The sequence below is a fragment of the Peromyscus eremicus genome, chromosome 1, assembly GCF_949786415.1.
Source record: "Peromyscus eremicus chromosome 1, PerEre_H2_v1, whole genome shotgun sequence".
NCBI lineage: Eukaryota > Metazoa > Chordata > Mammalia > Rodentia > Cricetidae > Peromyscus > Peromyscus eremicus.
This window is the reverse complement of record NC_081416.1, coordinates 151,722,825-151,742,595: the sequence shown is the minus strand read 5'-3', so window position 1 is coordinate 151,742,595 and position 19,771 is coordinate 151,722,825. Positions and strand designations below refer to the sequence as shown.

The 19,771-nt window shown below is 49.2% G+C and overlaps 1 protein-coding gene across 1 annotated transcript; it reads right to left on the bottom strand.

Annotated features, from left to right (window-relative positions):
* Positions 1 to 11,981: 11,981 nt before the first annotated feature.
* On the bottom strand, positions 11,982 to 13,675 carry Myod1 (myogenic differentiation 1). The gene is made up of 3 exons (XM_059253372.1): positions 13,049 to 13,675; positions 12,535 to 12,613; positions 11,982 to 12,223 (listed from the first exon to the last, which is right to left on the bottom strand). The coding sequence occupies exons 1-3, from the start codon at positions 13,673 to 13,675 to the stop codon at positions 11,982 to 11,984; spliced, it is 948 nt and encodes a 315-aa protein (XP_059109355.1).
* Between the last annotated feature and the right edge of the window lie 6,096 nt (positions 13,676 to 19,771).

Sequence of the window (19,771 nt, the reverse complement as noted above, 5' to 3'; positions counted from 1 at the left end):
TGCTCTGTATAGTAGGGAAATTAACAGGTTCTTTCTATCCACTAGATGTCGTTAGAAGCTACTTTCTCAGCCATGAGCATCAGAAACATCTAGCATGGATGTCCATCAATCCCTTGGCTTTTCTGGACCACACTGGATGAAGAATTATCTTGGGCTACACATTAAATGGGAAGGTGTCTAATTATAGCCTATGGGTTACAAGAGCATATATATTTTTATTTTATGTGACATTCCTATTCCAGAACCATGCCACCAAATTACCCCCCCCCCAAAAAAAAATCTAAAAACAAAGCCCACAGTATTTTAAGTAAATTTATGACTTTTGTGTTGGGCCTCATTCACAGTTATCCCGTGACCCATGGGCCACAGGTCGGAACCCTGGTCTAGAGTCTCCACAAGCTGTCCCTGGGGGGAGGGGGTGTCTAAAAATTTCTAGTCAGGTTTGGTTGTAAACACTATTTCTGCTGCTCACTAGCTGCGTAAAGCAGTCAGCTCTCTTCTCTGGGCTTCTGCTTCCTTGTCTATGTGAGAGGTCTGCTGCTGTTTGTGGGTTTTAATGAGTTAGTGTCCTGTGCTTCTCCCTGTTTGCCTCTTCTCTCAGGATTAACCCTGCCCCATCTCCTTCCCTAGATTCCTGCCGATTCACAGCTGTAGAGCGTCAGTGTGGCTGGGGACAGGACATCAGCTATCCTTGGGTTTGGCCTTGGGAGGACGAGGAGTTCACCACCACCACCACCACCACCACCACCACCACCACCACCACCACCACCACCACCTTTCCTGCTGGCTCTAAGAATGAGACAGGGAGCTGGGATGATGAAGGCAATTTGCTGGAACCCTAACTGGGGCAGCAAGGACATGAAGAAAGGACAGACATGCAGACACATGTACAGGAAATCTGGGGTCCATATGGGTGGTGCACTTGGATGGAGGGTTCCTGCTACCACTGGCAGCCCGGAACCTCAGCCTGGTGATCAGGTACAGCACAAGGGGGAGGGGACTAGCTAGTCCTTTTAGAAGGCCTCGCTAGGCGAGTGCACCGCTAACTTTCGCACACACTGGCCTCTTGCTCACACTCTGACTCCGGAGGAAAGATTTGCCATCACTCTTGAGCCTGACACTTATGGGGAAATGGCTTTGCAAGCTCCCCATGGTCCAATGTCTTGGTTTCTGTCATGGCTGCACCCATACCAACAGTACACATTCACTCCAGACTTCACAGGGGATTTCCTCTGCTCCCTACAAAGGCACATGAGGTTGGACAGGAGAGCATTGGACAGTGGGGTGGTGGCTGTGAGCACTGTTGAAAGCATACTCCCAGCAGCAAGGGGTGGGGACCCCTGGTTTTTCTTTGCAGAAGTAGCTGGAGTTTTCCCAATCCTACAGAGCTCCCCTCACTTTGCAGTGCATCTGAGGTCCTCCTTTCGGGTGCCTTGGGGTGCACTCGTGGGTTCCCAGGTGTCTATCAGCCAGGAGGGGCGGGTCCAGGAGATGCTGGGTGGGCATGAAGCCAAGGCATTTCAAAGGTTACACTTTTTTTTTTTTTTTTTTTGGTTTTTCGAGACAGGGTTTCTCTGTGCAGCTTTGCACCTTTCCTGGATCTCACTCCGTAGACCAGGCTGGCCTCGAACTCACAAAAATCTGCCTGCCTCTGCCTCCCGAGTGCTGGGATAAAAGGCATGCACCACCACCGCCTGGCAAAGGTTACACTTTTAAAAATGGCAAAAAGAATAGAAAATTGGAGATTAAAGGAATTACTTATTTACATAGAAAATAAGTCACGATGGCATTTAAATTTTTGAAAGCTGATAGATATTAAATGATAGACATGTTAAATATACATAACATTTATAAATCCAGAGCAAAGCTTTATTTCTTAAAAAAAAACTTCATCATACACACACAGAGGAGAGAGGAAGGAAGAGAGAGAGAGAGAGAGAGAGAGAGAGAGAGAGAGAGAGAGAGAGAGAGAGAGAGAGAGAGGAAGAGAGAGACAGAGACAGAGAGACAGACAGAGGAGAGATCATGGCATGTACATGGAGATCAGACAGATGTATCATGTGACTCCTGGGGGTTAAATTCAAAGTCCTCGGGCTTGGCAGTGAGTGCTCTTACCTGCTGAGCCATCTTGATGGGTCTAAAAGCCGTATACTCTCTAATTGTCCAGCAATACTTCCATCAGTTCTGTTTGCTCAGAAGCATTCAAATTCCGACAAAAAGTGGTCACCTCTATTGGCAATTGCAGGGACGATTCTCAGTTAGTACAAGAGGACAGATCACATAGCTCAATGAGTGGAACTGGGAGTCCAGAAGTAAACCCATGGGGTTATGGGCGAGAGTGTCGGGGCAGCTTAGCAGAGAGACAGTCTTTTCACGAAATGAAGCTGGAGCGACTGAAAATCCATGCACAGCAAAGCAAATGAGGATCCCTGTCCCAAACAGGCTACTAAAAAAATTAACTAAGTGTGGCTCAGATGCTAAAATGGGGCTCAGGTCATGAGCACTACTGTTACTGGCCGCCCAGGCTGGCCTGCACTGTCCCGCTCCTGTTGACCAAGGTTCTCCCTCAGATGCTTCTGAAGAGTGTGTGTTGCTGGCTGTTCGCTCCACTGCAGTGTGGAAACATAACAGCACCCACTTCTCACCTCTTGGTCTGGACTCTGCTCTAGACCCTGGTGAAGGTCGTTACACACTTGGTTTTCCACCATCCTCCAAAGGGACGTTCCTACAGGAAACTCTGCTTTGTCCAGCAAGCTCCTGGCCATCCATAAGAGAATTGCTTTCCCTTGAGGTTCACATAAATACCTCCTTAGACCCAGAGTGTAAAAAAGATCGCTAATTAACGGTCCAAGTCATCGTTCTCCAGTGTGATGGCAATGCGGAAAGTGATTTTGCTTCTACTTGTGGGGTCTTCATTCAGAAAATGTTTTTAGAACAAGAGGTCACTAGAATGAGAACGTACCTCGTACATCTTCTCCAGATTTTTAAATTATAGATTGACTTTTATCTTTTCTGTTACCTATGGGATGCCACCTCGTGTATATTTCATTCAGAATGTTATCAGGCACAAATGTCATAATAAACATTAGTATTCATGACTTATAACAGTCTACTCCCAATTCACTTCAGTTAGATTTTTTTCCCTACTGGACTTTAAAATGAAATATAAGCTTTTGCTCTGAAAACTAATCCTGAAGTCAACATGCAGATATTTCAATAAAGGAATACTTGATTTGTTATTACCACACAAAAAAGAGTGCCTCAGCTTCAAAATGTAAGACCTGAAACGATATGGCTCCCAAACTGGAGGTAGGAAATATTTTCTTGGTATGGTATGAAAACAGAAGCAAAGGTTGAGTTTCATTGAAAAAAAGAAATTTGTGCTTCAAAGGACACTAGCAAGAAAATGAAAAGACAACAGAATGAGACATATCTGCAGGCCATGTAGCTGATGAGGGTCTAGTGTCTAAAATGTAGAAAGAATTCTCCTAACTCGATAAAGACAACCCAATTTAAAATGGGCAAGTTATTTGCAAAGCCATCCTAGTTAACACCACTAGTTAAAAACCAGATTTAGTGCCACTCTGTGTCCTCCAGGACAGTTACAACAAAACAGACAATAATAATGCTAGTGACGTGGAAAAGTTGAAGAATTTCAGCTTGAGGTGTTGTAGTAATTATTTTTCATGTTTATTAAAATGCCTGACAAAACTGACTTAACAGTTTGTTTGGGCTCACAGTTGCAGGGCAGGAGCTTGAGGAGTCTGGTTATATTGCCTCTGCATTCAGGGTGGGGGAGGCAGAAGCAGAGAGAGCCTCTAATGTTTTCTGCTTGTCCTGGGACCCCTGGCGTTGGGATAGTGACACCCACATTCAAGGTGGTCTTCCCACTTCAACTGAACCTTCCTGGAGACACTCTCTTGGAAACACTCTCACAGACATGTCCAGGGGTTTTCCTCTTCCATGGTTCAAAATCCCTGAAGCTGGTAAGATTAGCCACAGATATATATCTAAGAGAATTGGAACTATACGTTTATGTACAAAGCCTGTGAGCTTCACAGTAGTGCACAACAGCTGGAAATGGAGGTAGCCCCATGTCCATCAACTGATGAATAGATAAAATGTGATATTTCCATATGACAGAATTCTATTCATACAGAGTAGTATTGTCCTATAACATGTACGATGTGGACAAACCTTAGAAACCTGCTGAGTGAGAGAAGCACACACAGGGCCACACACGGTGTGATTCTGTTCATATAAAATGTCCCCAAACAGACAAATCCATAGGGATAGGTCAGTGTTGTCCAAGGCTGGAGAAGGGAGGGTATGGTCACATGGTTCTTTGGAGAATAGAACATTCTAGAATTACATAGTGGTAATGGTTGTGGCACAAGCCACTGAAATATGAACTTTATTATTGTTTTTACTTATTTATTCACTAGTTTTTTGAGACAGGATGTCATGCTGTAGCCCAGGCTGGCTTCAGTCTTGTGGTAATCCTCCTGCTTCATCCTCTTGAGAACAACCACACCTAGAAGAAATTTAAGAGGTGGATTTTAGATCATGTGAATTTTATCTTAAAAAACACTTTAATATTTATTTATTTTATTGGATATATATGGACATTTTCCTGTATGTATGTGTGTATGTATGTATGAACGCCACATGTGTGCAGTACCTGTAGAGGCCAGAAGAGGGTGTTAGAGCTCTCCTGGAGTTAAGGATGGTTGTAAGTTATAACGTGGGTGCTGGGAACCTAACGAGTCTTCTGTAAGAACGGCCAGTGTTCTCAACTGCTGAACCAGCCTCATGAGTTATATCTTAATAAAACAATGGGGGACAGTGAAGAAAAGTGACCAGTGGGCTAGAAATAGTCACTGTTGAGAAAAAGCTCAGCTGCACGGTCTCTGGTTGTTCATCTGTAAAAATTCTCATTCATTATATTTTTATTTTTCTGAAATGCTTAAGTTAAACTTCAGAACATGGATATACCTTTCTCAAAATATTCATTAAATTTATTCATTTAGGTAGTGTGTGTGTGTGTGTGTGTGTGTGTGTGTGCGCGTGCGTGTGTGCATGCATGCGTGCCATGGCACACATGTGAAGTTTAGAGGACAGCATGTGGGAGTCAGCTCTCTCCTTCTGCCATGTGGGTTCTAGGGATCAAACTGAGGTTGTCAGACATGGTGGAAATCACCTTAAACCACTGAGCCATCTTACAGGTCCCAATATACCTTTTAAAATCATCGACTCTCTCATAAAAAGTGGGGAAGGGGTCACTGAGGAAGATGCTGGGCATTGACTTCTGGCTCCATATGCATGCACACACCCCACACCTTATTATTTGCATCAGGCTCTCTCCCTGATCCTGGTGTTGCTAATCAGGCTAAGTTAACTGACCAGTGAGCCTCAGGGACCTTCCTGTCTCTGCTCCCACATCAGCTGGGGTTACAATACACATCTCTGTGCCTGGCTTTTGTGTGGATGCTAGGGATGGAACTCAGGTCCTCAGGAAGAGGCAAACACTTCACTAAGCCTTCAAATGTAAAATTTTAAGGTAGTAATGACTCGTATGCAGGGTGCTCAAATGTGTCTTAGACAAGAAAACAGAAACAAAATCACCAAAAATCACTACCCCATTATCCTCTGCCAGTTCCTCTTCTGTTGCCTTAGTTCTCTTCCTCCTTTTAGTCTTGCTGCCCCTTTCTGCCTGTATCAAGCTGCATAATCTTTCAATCCTTGAGAAATTTCATTGACAATGTTTCTGTTCCATTGTTTTCCTTACAGAGAGTACGGCGATCATTCAACCCGGTTGATCTTGTTTTGCGCCATTGATAATTTTAGGATGCTTCTTTCATGCTCACGGCTTTACTGGAAACATCAAGGATGTTTTCAGGATTGGTATAACATTTGGAGAAACCTCAAGTCTCTTTCCTCCATGGACTGTGGGGATTCAAAGAATTTTGAATTTTCTCACATGGTGATAATTTAAAATATTGCCTGACCGATAATTCTCATAAAAAATTTGTTGATGCTGTTGAGGCTTGCTATAGTGGCAGCTTATGAAATTTATGTTGTCTTGTGGATGTCAGCAATTTATGTCAGATCCGGAAACATATTTTCCTAATATGTTCATATCATTTGCTTTTCTTCCTTGACTGGATTAACAACCAGCTCAAGAGTCTTTAACACAACTCCATTGGAACGTTTTTCTCTTCTGCACCTCACACTTCTTTCTTTCTGTGCTGGGTGTCAAGCCCGGAGCCGTGTTCAGGTGAGAGTTGCACACGGGGTGTGTGTGTGTGTGTGTGTGTGTGTGTGTGTGTGTGTGTGTGTGTGTACTCGCAGCCCTGAGCCTTTCTTTGTTTGCATTCCTGACTTTTCTCACTGCTGTGACTGAACACCTGACAAGAGCCACTTGGAGGGAGGGAGGGTTTTTTCTGGGTTGCAGTTTGAGGGATGCAGTCCATCACAGCAGGGAAGGCATGGCAACAGAGGCAAGAGGCTGGCCATAATGCATCCAGTCAGGAAGCAGGAAGTGAACAGGAAGTGAAGAGGTCAGCCGAAAAACCAACAGGTACAAGCGCCCCACCCCCACCCTGCCACCAGTGACATACTTCCTCCAGCCAGGCTCCCCCTTCTAAAGGTTTCACAAACTTTCCAAACTTGGCCACCAGTGTCCAGACACACGAGCCTATATTCAAACTACAAAGCTCTAAACATATATTTTAAATACAGTCATCTTCATAACGTCAGAATGATTTTAATTTCTTTCACCATTCAATATTGTTGCTTCTGTTTTATATTCCATTTATTTAAAATAATTCCACCCAACTCATAAAAAATAAAAGTGAGATTTATTTATTTAGGTAGGACTTTAATGCCCATAAATGTCACCAAACATAGGAATAAGCCAGAACAGAAAGATACAATGATCATAACAGATTGCTTAATGTAATTTATTCTGAAAATTAAGAAACAACCTAGACTATTTAGGCTTCTTCCCAAGGCCTTGGAAGAGGCTCATGCATGGGAGGAGACCTGAAGCCTTAATCTCGCTTGACTCATCTTTCTGAATGTCAACATTAGCTGGGTGTGCATTTTAAGTGTCTGTATGCTATTGTGGTGGTGGAAAGAGAATTCATTTGAGTAAGCCCATTTATTTGAATACTTGATCCCCAGTCAGTGCAACTATTTAGGAAGGATTAGGAGGTGTGGCCTTATTTGGAGGAGGTGTGTTGCTGGGATGAGCCTTAAGGTTTCCAAAGCCCATGCCATTCCCAGCTCGCTCACTCTCCCTCCCTCCCCACCCTGCTCTCTCCTCTGCCTCACACTTGTGGATAAGGATTTAAGCTCTCAGTTGGTGTACCTTGCCTGCCAGCCTGCCACTATGCTCCCCACCATGGTGGTCATGGACTCTAACCCTCGGAACTGTGAGCCCCCAGTAAACTCTTCCTTCTGTAAGCTGCCTTGGTGAGATGTTTCTTCACAGCCATGTAAAGTAACTGAGACAGCTATCATGTGAGCACATACCTGTAGGTGTATGCACACATGCTGGAGAGCATGACTGTGGGGATTCTTTAGATGCAGCCATGTGAACATGGCCCCAGAAGCAAGGGGTTTTCCACCTGCACTGAAAATAGGGTAGGCAGTAGGCGCTCCTGACATGACCTAGGCAAGGGATAAACAGCAGGGGACCCGATTTCCATTCTCCAGGGTCTGATCCAGCTTCTGCCCTCTTCTCGGCTCTCTTCTGACTTCCTCTGCAGGTCATAGCACAGGACAAGAAGAGCACAGTCTCTGGAGCCCTTCGGCTGGGTTCAAATCCTGCCTCAGGACATGTGCTGGTCCAGGTAGACAGTCTCTAGCTAGAGTTTGAGATTTACGGCAACTCTCAAGCTTCTAGACAAAACCAGAACAGACAAGGAGAGTATATAACCCATTGCCATAAAAAGGAGGAGCATGGAAAAACAAAGGGACTCTAGGCTCAGTTTGTGGATACTGTGATACTAATAGCCTATGTACAGTTGAAACTAGTCTAAATGACATTTCTGTCATTTGCAACTAGAGATGCATGTCCTAACTGTGACCCCGTGCCTACCCCTGCTCCTGGGATTTCCTCTGTAATGGCAACACAACCCACTCAGAGGCAAACTAGGGTCTAAAGTCCTCCATGGAGATTGCTTTTGTCTCATCTAGGGCGTCCACACACCAGCCACTGGGAAGAGTTGTGCGGACCATTTGCTGCACACGTGCACAGGGCTGGGAATGAGTGGGGCCAGTGTCCAGCCTGTCCTCTACTGCTGATCCATAAATCTCAAAGCCAGGGCAGTCTTCTGGGGGGTAAGGGGCAGTTGGTTCTCAGTATAGAAACTACCCTCCTTTCGCCTGACAATCATCTTTTTATTTCCATGTCCACCTCTGATTGCACCCCCTATTTCCCTTCAGAATATTTTTCACTACACACACACACACACACACACACACACACATACATGTTACATATATATATATGTATATATACTATATACACACACTATATACACATATGTGTTTGTGTGTGTGTGTGTGTGTGTGTGTGTGTGTATTAGTTACTCGCTTTGTTCTTTGTTTAATGGGAATATCCCCTATGACTTTTAAGTTGTGTGACAGCAGGGCTATGCCCTTAGAGTTCTTCTTTGGACCTGCAATACTTCCACATTATTTGTTGCATCCAAACCATCCCTAGTCCAGCGCATGCCGTGTGTCACCCTAGCAACCCCAGCAGCCTCTGGGCTGGTCCTCTGTAGTGTAGCTGCTTCATTAGCCTTGGAAGGATCCTTGCCAACACGAAGCAGCACACATCTTGACAGCAGTCATAACAACAAAACAAGCAGACCTTTGAAGGAGGAAGCCCAGTGTGGTGGCTCACGCCTGCAACCTCCGCTCTAGGGCAGGCCAAAGAAGAAGATCGCCCAAGAGTTCGAGGGCAGCCCAGGACATGGTGAGTTCCAGGCTAGCCTAGCTACAGAGTGAGATCTCATGTCAAAAAACGAAACAAAAATTAAAATAACATCAAAAGTCTGTACTGCTGGCGGCTAGGTCTCTGGTAACGGGGCTGTGAATATTCCCTCTTGGAGAGAGGGAGGAAAGGTCACAATACCCACATTCACTCCTCCCCGAGATTCCAATCCCATGCCCTCCTGGCCCAGCTGCATACAAGAAGGGCTGGGGGTTGAGGATTTAGCTCGGTGGTAGAGCGCTTGCCTAGCAAGCACAAGACCTTGGGTTCGAGCCTCAGGTCTGAGTGGAGGAACAAAGACAAAATAACAGAAAGAAAAAGAAGGACTAGAGAGACGGCTCTGCTATGAGGGATTTGGTTCTCAGCACCCATGTTGGGCAGCTTACAACCACTTGTTAATTTCAGCCCCAGGGGTGGGTGGGGGCTGATGCCGTTGGCCTCTGTGGGCGCCCGAACACACGTGAGACATGTAACTAAAAATAAAATAAATCTTTAAAAAAGCTCTGAAGTAAATAGGTTTTAAAAAAAAACTGCTATGGGCTGGTGAGGTGAGATTGCTCAGCAGGTAAGGGCACTTGATGATGCCCTGAGCTCAGTCCCTGGAATCACTGTGTTGGAAGACGAGACTGAGTTCCTTCAAGTTGTCTCTGATCTTCCATACGTGCCATGGTGCACGCACACTTGCAAACACACACTTACGCACACACAAGAAATAAATATTTAAAAGAAGTATTTTTTAGAGCCAGGCAGATCTCTGTGAGTTCGAGGCCAGCCTGGGCTACAGAGAGAGTTCCAGGAAAGGCGCAAAGCTACACAGAGAAACCCTGTCTCGAAACCCTCCCCCCCCAAAAAAAAGATTTTAATTGTTTTCTGGGGGTGGGGCTTCACTGTGCATCTCCCCACAAGTTGCCCATGCTCCTGTAAGTAACCCCAATACATTCACTTATTTGCCAGGCTGGACTCAATGGAATCTTTCTTTGGGTGGTCAGCTCCTTCTCTATATAAGGTGACATTTCTTCACATCTCCTCAGGAAAGTCACAAAACCTCTTCCCGTCTCTTTGTGTTCCGTCTTATCTGTTTGACCAGTCCATACAGACCTTTCTAAACCACAGATTTGTGTCTGTTCTTCCCGTGTGCTGATTCCTCTGGGGCTCCCTGTTGCCCTCAGGATGCAGTTCAGTGGAGGCGCATGTGGTCCTGCCTCTTCCTCTGTCTCCCCAGCTCCTTCCGGGCAGTTGTGGGTCCGTGAGGTTGCCCCTTCCCCCCTTCCGTGTTTTCCCTCCACTTTGAGCGCTCGCTCCTATCCAGTCCCCTCAGGACTCTTACTAGAGGCCATCTGCTCCTGTTACTCTGCACCCATGTGGGCCGCCCCTGTCCTCACCCACAGTCCGTGACCAACTGTGTGAAGATCCAACCCCAAATGTCTGGGTGCTTCCCAAAGGTGGGGAGTGTGTCAGTGGTCTCTCCCTCTTCAGTATAGGACTCAGCATCTGTCCAAGGGACAGTCATGGCATCCCTGAGAGGCCTGGAGGGAGGGAGTGTAAGGAACTCTAAGGACATCTGAGAGGGCAGATTGAGCATCACAGGAACAGAAAAGCTTTGCGTGGCTCCTCCAAGATGGTGTCCGGGGAGCAGAGCCCACTCTCGGGATGGAGTGGTCCTTCCTGAATGTGTCCTTTCTGTGTCGTGGACCTGGCCTATGGGAGTTCAGGAAGAGGATCTGTAGGACGGAAGGCAGGAGCTACTGAGATCCTGGGGACAAGTGTGAGTGAGGGAGAGCTTGTGTCGGGTCATTCATTCCAGGGGAGGATAGAGATTCCTCTGGGGGGCGGGGCTCCAAGTTTGCAGTCGCGTTTTGCCTCCTCTTATTTCTCCCGGCACCTCTGAAACAGCACTTTGTCCAGGAAGCCTTCCTCGCACTCTGTCTGCACCAATGGCTTCCCCTCTGCCCAGACTACCCAGTCTGATGAAAGCACCACAGCCCTAGAGATAATACTGGTCCCAAGTGCCCTTCTTCTCACAGGCTCTGATTTCCTTGGGTGAGGCAGACGGGAGGGGCGGGGGGGGGGGGGGGAGGCCCTACAGCTTGGGGACTTGCTTAGCCCTCCTTCAATATCTAGCACCTTCCAGCCTCCTTGCTACCCTTATGCCGCCTACAGGGGTCGCTGCGAGACAGCTTGCCCAGACTGTGGAGGTTTTTTTTTTTCCTGATCCCCTTGACTTACCTAGGAAAAGCCAGAGCCACTGATGTATAAATTAGAGTCTTTATTTCCAACACCTGAGCGAGTGAGCCCCGAGGCTCGCCCACCAGAGGAATAAACATACAAAGTTCGTGTTTCACTACACAACATGCCTCAGAGATAAATACAGCCCAGGGGGCTCTGGCTCTGGCCAAGCAACTCTTATTTACACGAATAGATTACAAAAGTCTTATATAAAAAAATAAGTGGTCCTGAACCGCGAGTGGGTCAAGGGAGGGTGGGATATGGTTACACCTGTTACACACGGGACTGGAGCGGCCTCCCCAGGCTGTGGGGGAAGAGTGGGTGTCAGGAGGCCTCCGGAAAGTGGAGATCGTCGCCTCTACAAACACCCGGGATTTGGAGGGCAGGGCTTAGGTGTGTGAGGTTCACCCCTGCGCAAGGAGCTGTCAGGAAAAGGAAGAAGGCCTGGCTGTTTAAGGATCAGCTCTGGCCCACTGAGGGACAGCAAGTGGCTGTCTCTGTGAGTCGCATGAAAAACAAAACAAACAAACAAAATCAACAACAACATCAAAGGGACTACGTCCTTTCCTTGAGGACAGATGTGAGGACAGACTTCTGCTCCGCCCCTCTCCAGCTTCTGGATGTGTGGCTTTGAAAGGACAGTCGGAAGGAGTGTCATTTAAGTTTCATCTTCTGGGCATGAAGGACCCTCGGGCACTATCCCCGGGAGTGTAGGCAGTGCGCTCCCTCCAGTCGCAGCCCAGCCTACCTCTCAAAGCACCTGGTAGATCGGATTGGGGTTCGCGCCTACAGGGCACTGTGGGGTGGCGTCAGGGGACGGGGTCTGGGCCCCCTGTTCTGTGTCGCTTGGGGATACCCCCTCTGGAGGAGATTCTGGTGCTGCCTCTGCCAGCAGCAGCGCAGGAGCGGCGGGGCTGTCTGTGGAGATGCGCTCCACGATGCTGGATAGGCAGTCGAGGCTCGACACCGCCGCACTCTTCCCTGGCCTGGATTCTGTAAGGGGAGGGGAAGGTTAGTAATCCAGGCTTGAGTCTCTTCAAGTCTCTTACCCCGGAGCAGAGCACAGAGTTTGGGGACAGAGAGGAAACCGAGGGCTTGCCAGACGGCAAGGAGAAAGAAGAGGAAGGTGCACATCGTAGTTGCTTACCCCCCCCCAAACACGCCCCCATCGCCATCCCAAGACACAAGTGTGTATGTGGTGGAGGTGGGGAGGAGGTACTAAGCCTGGGGAGCTAGGGCAGCTTATAGGGGGGCACGGAAGGCCACTGACGGCCTGCTAGCTGGGAACAGCTGAGAATACGCACCGCTGGACGCCTCGCTGTAGTAGGCGGCGTCGTAGCCGTTCTGACGCCGGGGGCCGCTCAGGGGACCGCTGTAATCCATCTGCGAATAGCAAGAACGACCGAGTCAGACCCACGGGGCGTCTGGAGCACTACTCCCTGTCACCGCCCCTCCCTCACTCCCCTAGTCTCAGCTGTGGGTTCCAGGACTGGGTCAGCTCTAGTTAGGAGGTAGGAGCCAGCATACATTGAAAGCTGTCGCATGCAGGGCCAAACTGAGACTAGATGGTCACCCAGGAACAAAAATCTGCATTTGGGTAATAAGGATTTAAGAAGGAAACGCATGTCCTGGGGTCTGCGCAGCAGTGTTCTGATGGCACCCCCAATTGGGCAAATCGCAGATGACTAGGGTCTCCAAAGAGACCCCAGTGACAGATGCCAGTCTAAAGGACTCTCCCGACCCCAAAGGTCTCAGAAACACCTTGCAGATACCCCAAGTGCTGCCTACACTTGTCCTCCTTCTGGGTCCCGGCCTTACCATGCCGTCGGAGCAGTTGGAGCGCGGGCTGGAAGCGTCCGAGTCGCCGCTGTAGTGCTCGCTGCCTCGGCCTGGGGGCAGTGGGCCTGGCGAGTAGAAGGAGGCGGCTCCAGGGGGCGCTGCGTCCTGGTCGCGCAGCAGAGCCTGCAGGCCTTCAATGTAGCGGATGGCATTGCGCAGGATCTCCACCTTGGGCAGCCGCTGGTTCGGGTTGCTGGACGTGCAGCGCTTGAGCGTCTCGAAGGCCTCGTTGACTTTGCTCAGGCGGCGCCGCTCGCGCATGGTGGCGGCCTTGCGGCGATCGGCGTTGGTGGTCTTGCGCTTGCACGCCTTGCAGGCCCACAGCAAGCAGCGACCAGCCTGGTGGTGCCCGCTAGGCGCGCGCACATGCTCATCCTCGCGAGCGCCTGGGCCTGGGTGCACCGCGGTGGGGAAGTGTGTGTGTTCCTCCGGTTTCAGGAGGGTCCCCACGTGCACCAGGCGCGGGTCCAGGTCCTCGAAAAAGCGCAGGTCCGGTGAGTCGAAACATGGGTCATCATAGAAGTCGTCGGCTGTGGTAAAGGAGCAGAGAGAGCCGTCGGGGCCTGTCAAGTCTACGTCCCGGAGTGGCGGCGACAGTAGCTCCATATCCCAGCTCCTGGGCTTCTTGCTTCTGCCTCTTGCTCAACCCAAGTCGCAAGAGTCACCTTAACTTTCTGCCACTCCTGAACCTCGACAGTACAGTGACAAAGTGCTGAGGGCTGGGATGCACATCCGCTGTCCTCTACCTCCCCTCCTTGTCCTGTCCCGTCGGAGTTGTGGCAAAGAAAGCGATCGTATTGGGACTTCCTCGCCCCTAGCTTCGCGCCAGGCGCCCTGGACTATTTATCCAGGGTAGCCTAAAAGCCCGGGGAGCTGGAAAGGGAGGCTAGGGGCGGGGGCGCCCCAAACCAATAGGAGTGCAGCAGGGCGGAGCTTGGGGTCCCCAGGGCAGCCACTGGGGCCAGGGAGTGCCCCCTCCCGCGGTTCTGCGCTGGGGCAGGGAGGAGGGCAGAGACTGGCAGGCAGACTCCAGCCATGGCACTTGGCTATCCAGTGCAGCCTGCCCAAGCCGCTCGCTCTAGTGCCTACTCCTCCAAGCTCCGAGAAGCTGGCCGCTGCGCTCACTTCGGAGCTGACCTTGGATCTCACCGTCTCCTGATTTGTGGGGAAACCAGGCACAGAATAGGAGTTAGAAATCGGATCGCAGGAGATTTGGAGACAGACACAAGGCAACGGGGCAAAGAAACCCCTCTAGAGAAGCAGCAGCGACATATCATGGTGACACTCAGAGAAGTTGAGCCAAGGACGAAGTGCGCAAGGGACAGTGAGACTCGGAAGGTCTAAGAGGGAAGCCTGAGGCAAATGACTTGGTGGCAGTGACATTTGGCTCATTCCCCATCTAGGAATGGCTCTGAGAGCGTCTGGCGTTGCCCATCTTCCGCAGGAAGCTTAGAAACCCAGCGCAGTCCACGCGGTAGTTGGGGGAATCATCATTAAAACTTCAAGCCGTTCTACTCAAAGTCAGGGTGGACGGAGGGAGGGAAAGAGGGAGGGAGGGAGGAAGGGAGGGGCTCCACTCAACTTACCCAGCAGGATTCCTTCTGTGGACGTCTAGAGAGCCACAGGGGTCTGCTGCTCTGTTTCTATAGCTAAGGTGAAAGCCAGTTTGCGGCAGTTTGTGTCCTCTTGTTCTAGAGTCCAGCCACGGGAAGTGCCTCTTCTTAAGGGCCGTGATGGCCGGGACCTGCCTGAGGACCGCACTTACCGTCGAGTCTGCATAACTTTGTGGGGGTGATCTCTTCCCAAGTCTGTTTCTACTTCACACCCATGGATAATGACAACGTCCAAGAGTAACTGTGGTGATGGTTGAGAATCTTACCGTCGAGTCTGCATAACTTTGTGGGGGTGATCTCTTCCCAAGTCTGTTTCTACTTCACACCCATGGATAAGGACAATGTCCAAGAGTAACTGTGGTGATGGTTGAGAATCCAAAGGGAGGAGGGTGTGGGGCGTCAGGGGTGCCAGCAAGAGAGCGAGCTTCTGTCTCCAGCACCTGCTTACATGGTATAACCAACAGGCTTCTTAGCCTTTGCCTGTGGACACCCAGCCCCAGCAGGGGGCCTTGGAGTCTCCAGGCTCTGTTCCTCTGGAGACTTAGCTGTGTCTCCTCCTAGCAGGCTCACTGGGGAGGGGAGGAGCAGAAGGAGACAGCCACCTCCCTGGAGCTCTGGCTCCCCTACCAGCCCCAACACACCCCACCCCTGGGATGCTCATGCCCCTCGGGGCTCTGGCTAGAAGTCTTCCTTGACCATGTAGCCCGGCCATGCCTCCTCTCCTGGATGCCAGAGATCTAAGCAAGGGTGATCCAGGTGTCCTTCCTACTAACTTCCGGAAGCCGCCTTAGCTGGCCCTTCTACAAACTGGGAAGCCCTCTCTGCCCCTCAGAAGCAGGAATCTCTTTTGGAGTCCAACTGTTTTCACTTCTCTGACACTGGCAGTGTTGACGGGTCCCCTTCGTGAAGCGCTCACCCTCTTCACTCCATGGCTTTGCCTTTGTTTAGTTATTCAGTGCTCTTTGGGGCATATCTCCCACACACCAGGCACTGAACAAAATGAAGGCCCTATTCACATAGTGTTTACGTTAGAGGAGAGGATGGCCGACAAGCAATCGAGGAACTGTGTGGTATCAGGGGCTTATAAATTCTACAAAATAATAATAACAACAAGGCAAAGTGAGAACGAGCCTTCATTCCAGCAGCCAGGGAAGGCCTCTCTGGGACGGTTGTACTTGTGTGGTGTCCTGGATGAAGGGAGACAGAAACCCCCGCCACAAGCAGGTATTTAAAGTCAGAGACAGAAACAAGCTTAGCGGGCTCGGGGAGATGAGGTGGCTCAGTGGTTAGGAGCACCCACCACTCTTGCAGAAGACCTGGGTTTGATTCCCAGCACCCACTTGATAGTTTACAACTGCCTGTGGCCCCAGTTCTAGGGGACTTGATGTCCCCCTCTGCTCTTTGCGGCTCACAGACATACATGAGGGCAAAGCACTCAAATGCATATAAACTTTTAAATCTTTAAAAATAAAGATGAGGACAAGCAAGATTTATTTATGCTTGGATGTGGGCACAGGGACAAGAGAGACATTAGAGATGGCTTTTGGGAGAAAGGAACTGGGAAATAGTGGGTCTGTGAATGTCAGATCAAAGATCCAGTTTGGGCAAAGTTGGAAATTCACATTAAACATCCAGGTGGAGATGTGGAGTTGGAGTGGAATTCATGAGTCTGGAGGTCCCGAGGGGATGGCTGGGCGTGATGAGCCCCTGTCCACTCTTCCTGTAAGACACCCCCTAGGTCGGTCCTTCCTAAGATCACCACTAGACTGTGCTAATTCCTGACCTTTGCTGACCTAGACGGCCCCACCGACACGTCTGCTCCCCTCACTGGTACCCCCAGGAACCCAACTCCTGCACAGCATCCTGGGGAAATGGCAGAGGTCCCAATGCTCTTCGCACTTACGTACCATCGTGCCCAGATGAATCTTATCTCCTTCCCCAACTACGTGGCAGTTCAGGAACCCTACTCAGTCTGTCTTCACCACTTCACCTGGAGCCACCCTCCCCTCAGATGGCCCTGTCTAATTAGTCGCCCTCCTTCGGAGTCATGGAGTCTTGTGCCTGCAGTTCCAAGCCTACTGTCCTCTCTCCTGGCCCTACCCATGACTGACAGTTTTTCAGTCTCAGATCTCAGGTCTTAACTCCAATGTTGCCTTCTTGGGATGTCTCTGGCCATCCCAGATAGCTACATCCCAGGCTTTGGCAATGTCACTCAGCCTTTACTCTATAATGATCTTGTCTGCTAGTTCGGTCACTGAGGGACATAAAGGCATTCATGGCATGGGGATGTTTTGTTCATCATGGCATTTTCGGAAGCCACTGCCACGGTGATCCCACAGGGGGCACTTGGTAAGAGTCAAGTGAATGATCAGTAGTCTTGGGGGCTCCTAATTTCTACACTTGTGTTTGAATTTAGCAAAATGTGTCACAACATAACTATTTTCATCAAAATTGGGTGTACATGATTATTCCCACATGCTCTCACACTAGCTCTTCCCAGGCAAAGCAGAGGCTCATCTGCCTGGGCCGTGCTCCCTTACATTATACATGGCCTGTCCAAACACTGTAACAGTGTGCTACAGAGAGTTGTGATGTGACATCACTCTAAATGTCTTTTCATTTGACTTAAACTCAATGAAGAATACAAGTCGTTGCTATTGTAATGGTTTTGATGGGAGCATCTGCCTCCTTTTTCAAACCTGGGCTGAATGTGCTCAGCACACAGTAGGCACCCCATAAATATTTCTTGGGTGATGAATGAGCAATTCCATTTAATTCTGCAGTGCTCTGGCACCTCCAAGGAAGCACTTCGAACAATTTACTTGTGCAAATCTAGGTTTTTATTTTTGTTTTTCTCAAACCCGAGCAAGCAAAGAAAATAAACAAGTAAATTTTGTGCTGAGACTAAACTATTACAACTTTGCTTTTTGTTTTATGGTCATCCACACTTGCCCCCTGCCACCCATTCTGGGGGATGCCATTGGTTATGGGCTGAGGCATTGTCCCTTCAATGTAGGGCCTCTTGGACTGCAAGCCCAGTGACCCAGAGAAGCATACTGCTCACCCTGGGTCTCCTTCTTCTCTCTCTGTAGGAGGGTCCTGTGATTCTCCCCCTGTCCTTTGCAGGCCTTACTACTCAGCCCCTTGGCTGGTCTGCCGAGGGGCTATAAATGGAGAGCTGGCTTCTGGGCAGGAATGTTGGTCTGGCTTCTAGGGTGTTGCATCAGGGGGAGCGGCAGCCTTTATACATATATATAGCCTCTAGAAACCGGATCCAGCCAGCACCTGCCCCAAGCCTCAGGCACCTCTGCCCTACCCAGGCAGAACCTGTGGCCTCTGCACTTTGCTAGTGTAGGCTGGATTGCTGGCTTGGGTATAGGGGTCTGGAGGACCAGGGGATAAAAACAGGGGTGAGCCAGGTAGAGCAGAGCCAGCCCTAGGTCTAATCTCTGTCCCTAGGCTTTTTCTTTCCCAACCTTTTGCTTCCCAGAAAAGCCTGAAATTGCCTGCCACCAGGTAAAGATCTGGTCAATTTAGGCTGATCTGGAAGGACTGTGATATTGTAGCTGGGCACAGATATGATTCTGGTCACTTCCAGGGTCCCAGAGACTCTTCATGTGTCCCACTCCGGTGGCGGGGGGTGGGGGAGGTGGGGGCGGGGGCAGCCTTAGACTCTGGTGTGTGCAGGACCTTGGGAGTCTGGCAAATGAACTAGCTGGTGGATGTCCTATGTTCTCACACACAGTAGAGGACAAGAAAGTCAAGAAGGCATGGGAGCTATGGGTTTGAGAAGTGGTGTGCACACTGTGGGAGTGCATGACCCTACCATGGAACAGTCTATTCAACAAGCATGTATTCAGGTGCCGGGAATACATCAAAGAAAAGAGTATCCCTGGCCAAAGCAAGAGGAACAACAAAAAATAAACACACCAATTAGTAAACTTTATGGCACACTTAAAAGGTAGAATGTGTGGTCAAAGATACTAAAGGCAGAGCAAGGTGGAAGGGATTGCGTGTGGTGCGGGGCTTTGTGTTGACTGGAGTGACATGGTGATATTTGAGCAAAAAGGTAAAAGATTTGGGACCAGTCCTTGTGACCTCTAGGAAAGAACGTTCCTGGCAGAGAAAGATAATATTGGAGCCCCTTCTGTGGGAAAGGTGCCTCTTCTGGGAGTGACAGGGTGCCCGTGACTCGGGGTCTGGTGCTGTGTGTGCTGAGTGAGGGCGTGCAGAGGCAAGAGAGAGCTCAGCATAGGATTGGATGGATGGTTTGTCAACCGAAGAAAAGCTTTCATTACCAACCAGGAAATCCTTTTAAACGTAGTTTAGTGGACCACAGTTTTCTCTGTGTAACAAGTTGACTAAAAACTCCCTGCCCCACTAACACTCTTAAATTGGGCATTTTTTTCTCAAGGGGGAATTTTCTAGCTAGGAAGTTTTACTTTAGTTGTGAATTCATTGAGAAGTAAAGCAGTTCAGCTCTGCATGCAAGGAGGTGTGAAGCTCCTCAGGGAAAGGGCAGAGGGCGCAGGGTGGCTTGCCATGGCATCAGCAGTGGCTTGCCAAGGCATCATTCAACTTTTCACCATGCAGGCCATGAACCATTTAGACCTCATATGTCTTGCACACATCACATACATTCACAGGCCATGTACACACTATGGGCTGTGCACCTATCACATGCATGTGCAATGTGCATCTCACATGCTAGGCACATATCAGGTACCATGCATGCCTCATCCTATGTACTCCTGACAGATGATGCACACAGCACTTATATAACATACTCCATGCATCACATATACCTCGTGAGCAAAGGACACCCATACACTATTCACACTCCACATGCCATGAACACCTCATATCCCATTCATACTTCAGCTGCCTTTCACACCTTATCTACCACCCACACTCGCACATGCAATTTACCCCTCACATGCAAATCATAGCACACATACCATTCACACCACACATACCATTCACACTCCACATGGAAATCACTTTGTACATGCTATGCACACTTCAAATGCCACGCATAGTCTGCATGTTAATCCTACTCCACATGCCATAAACACCTCATATGCCATGC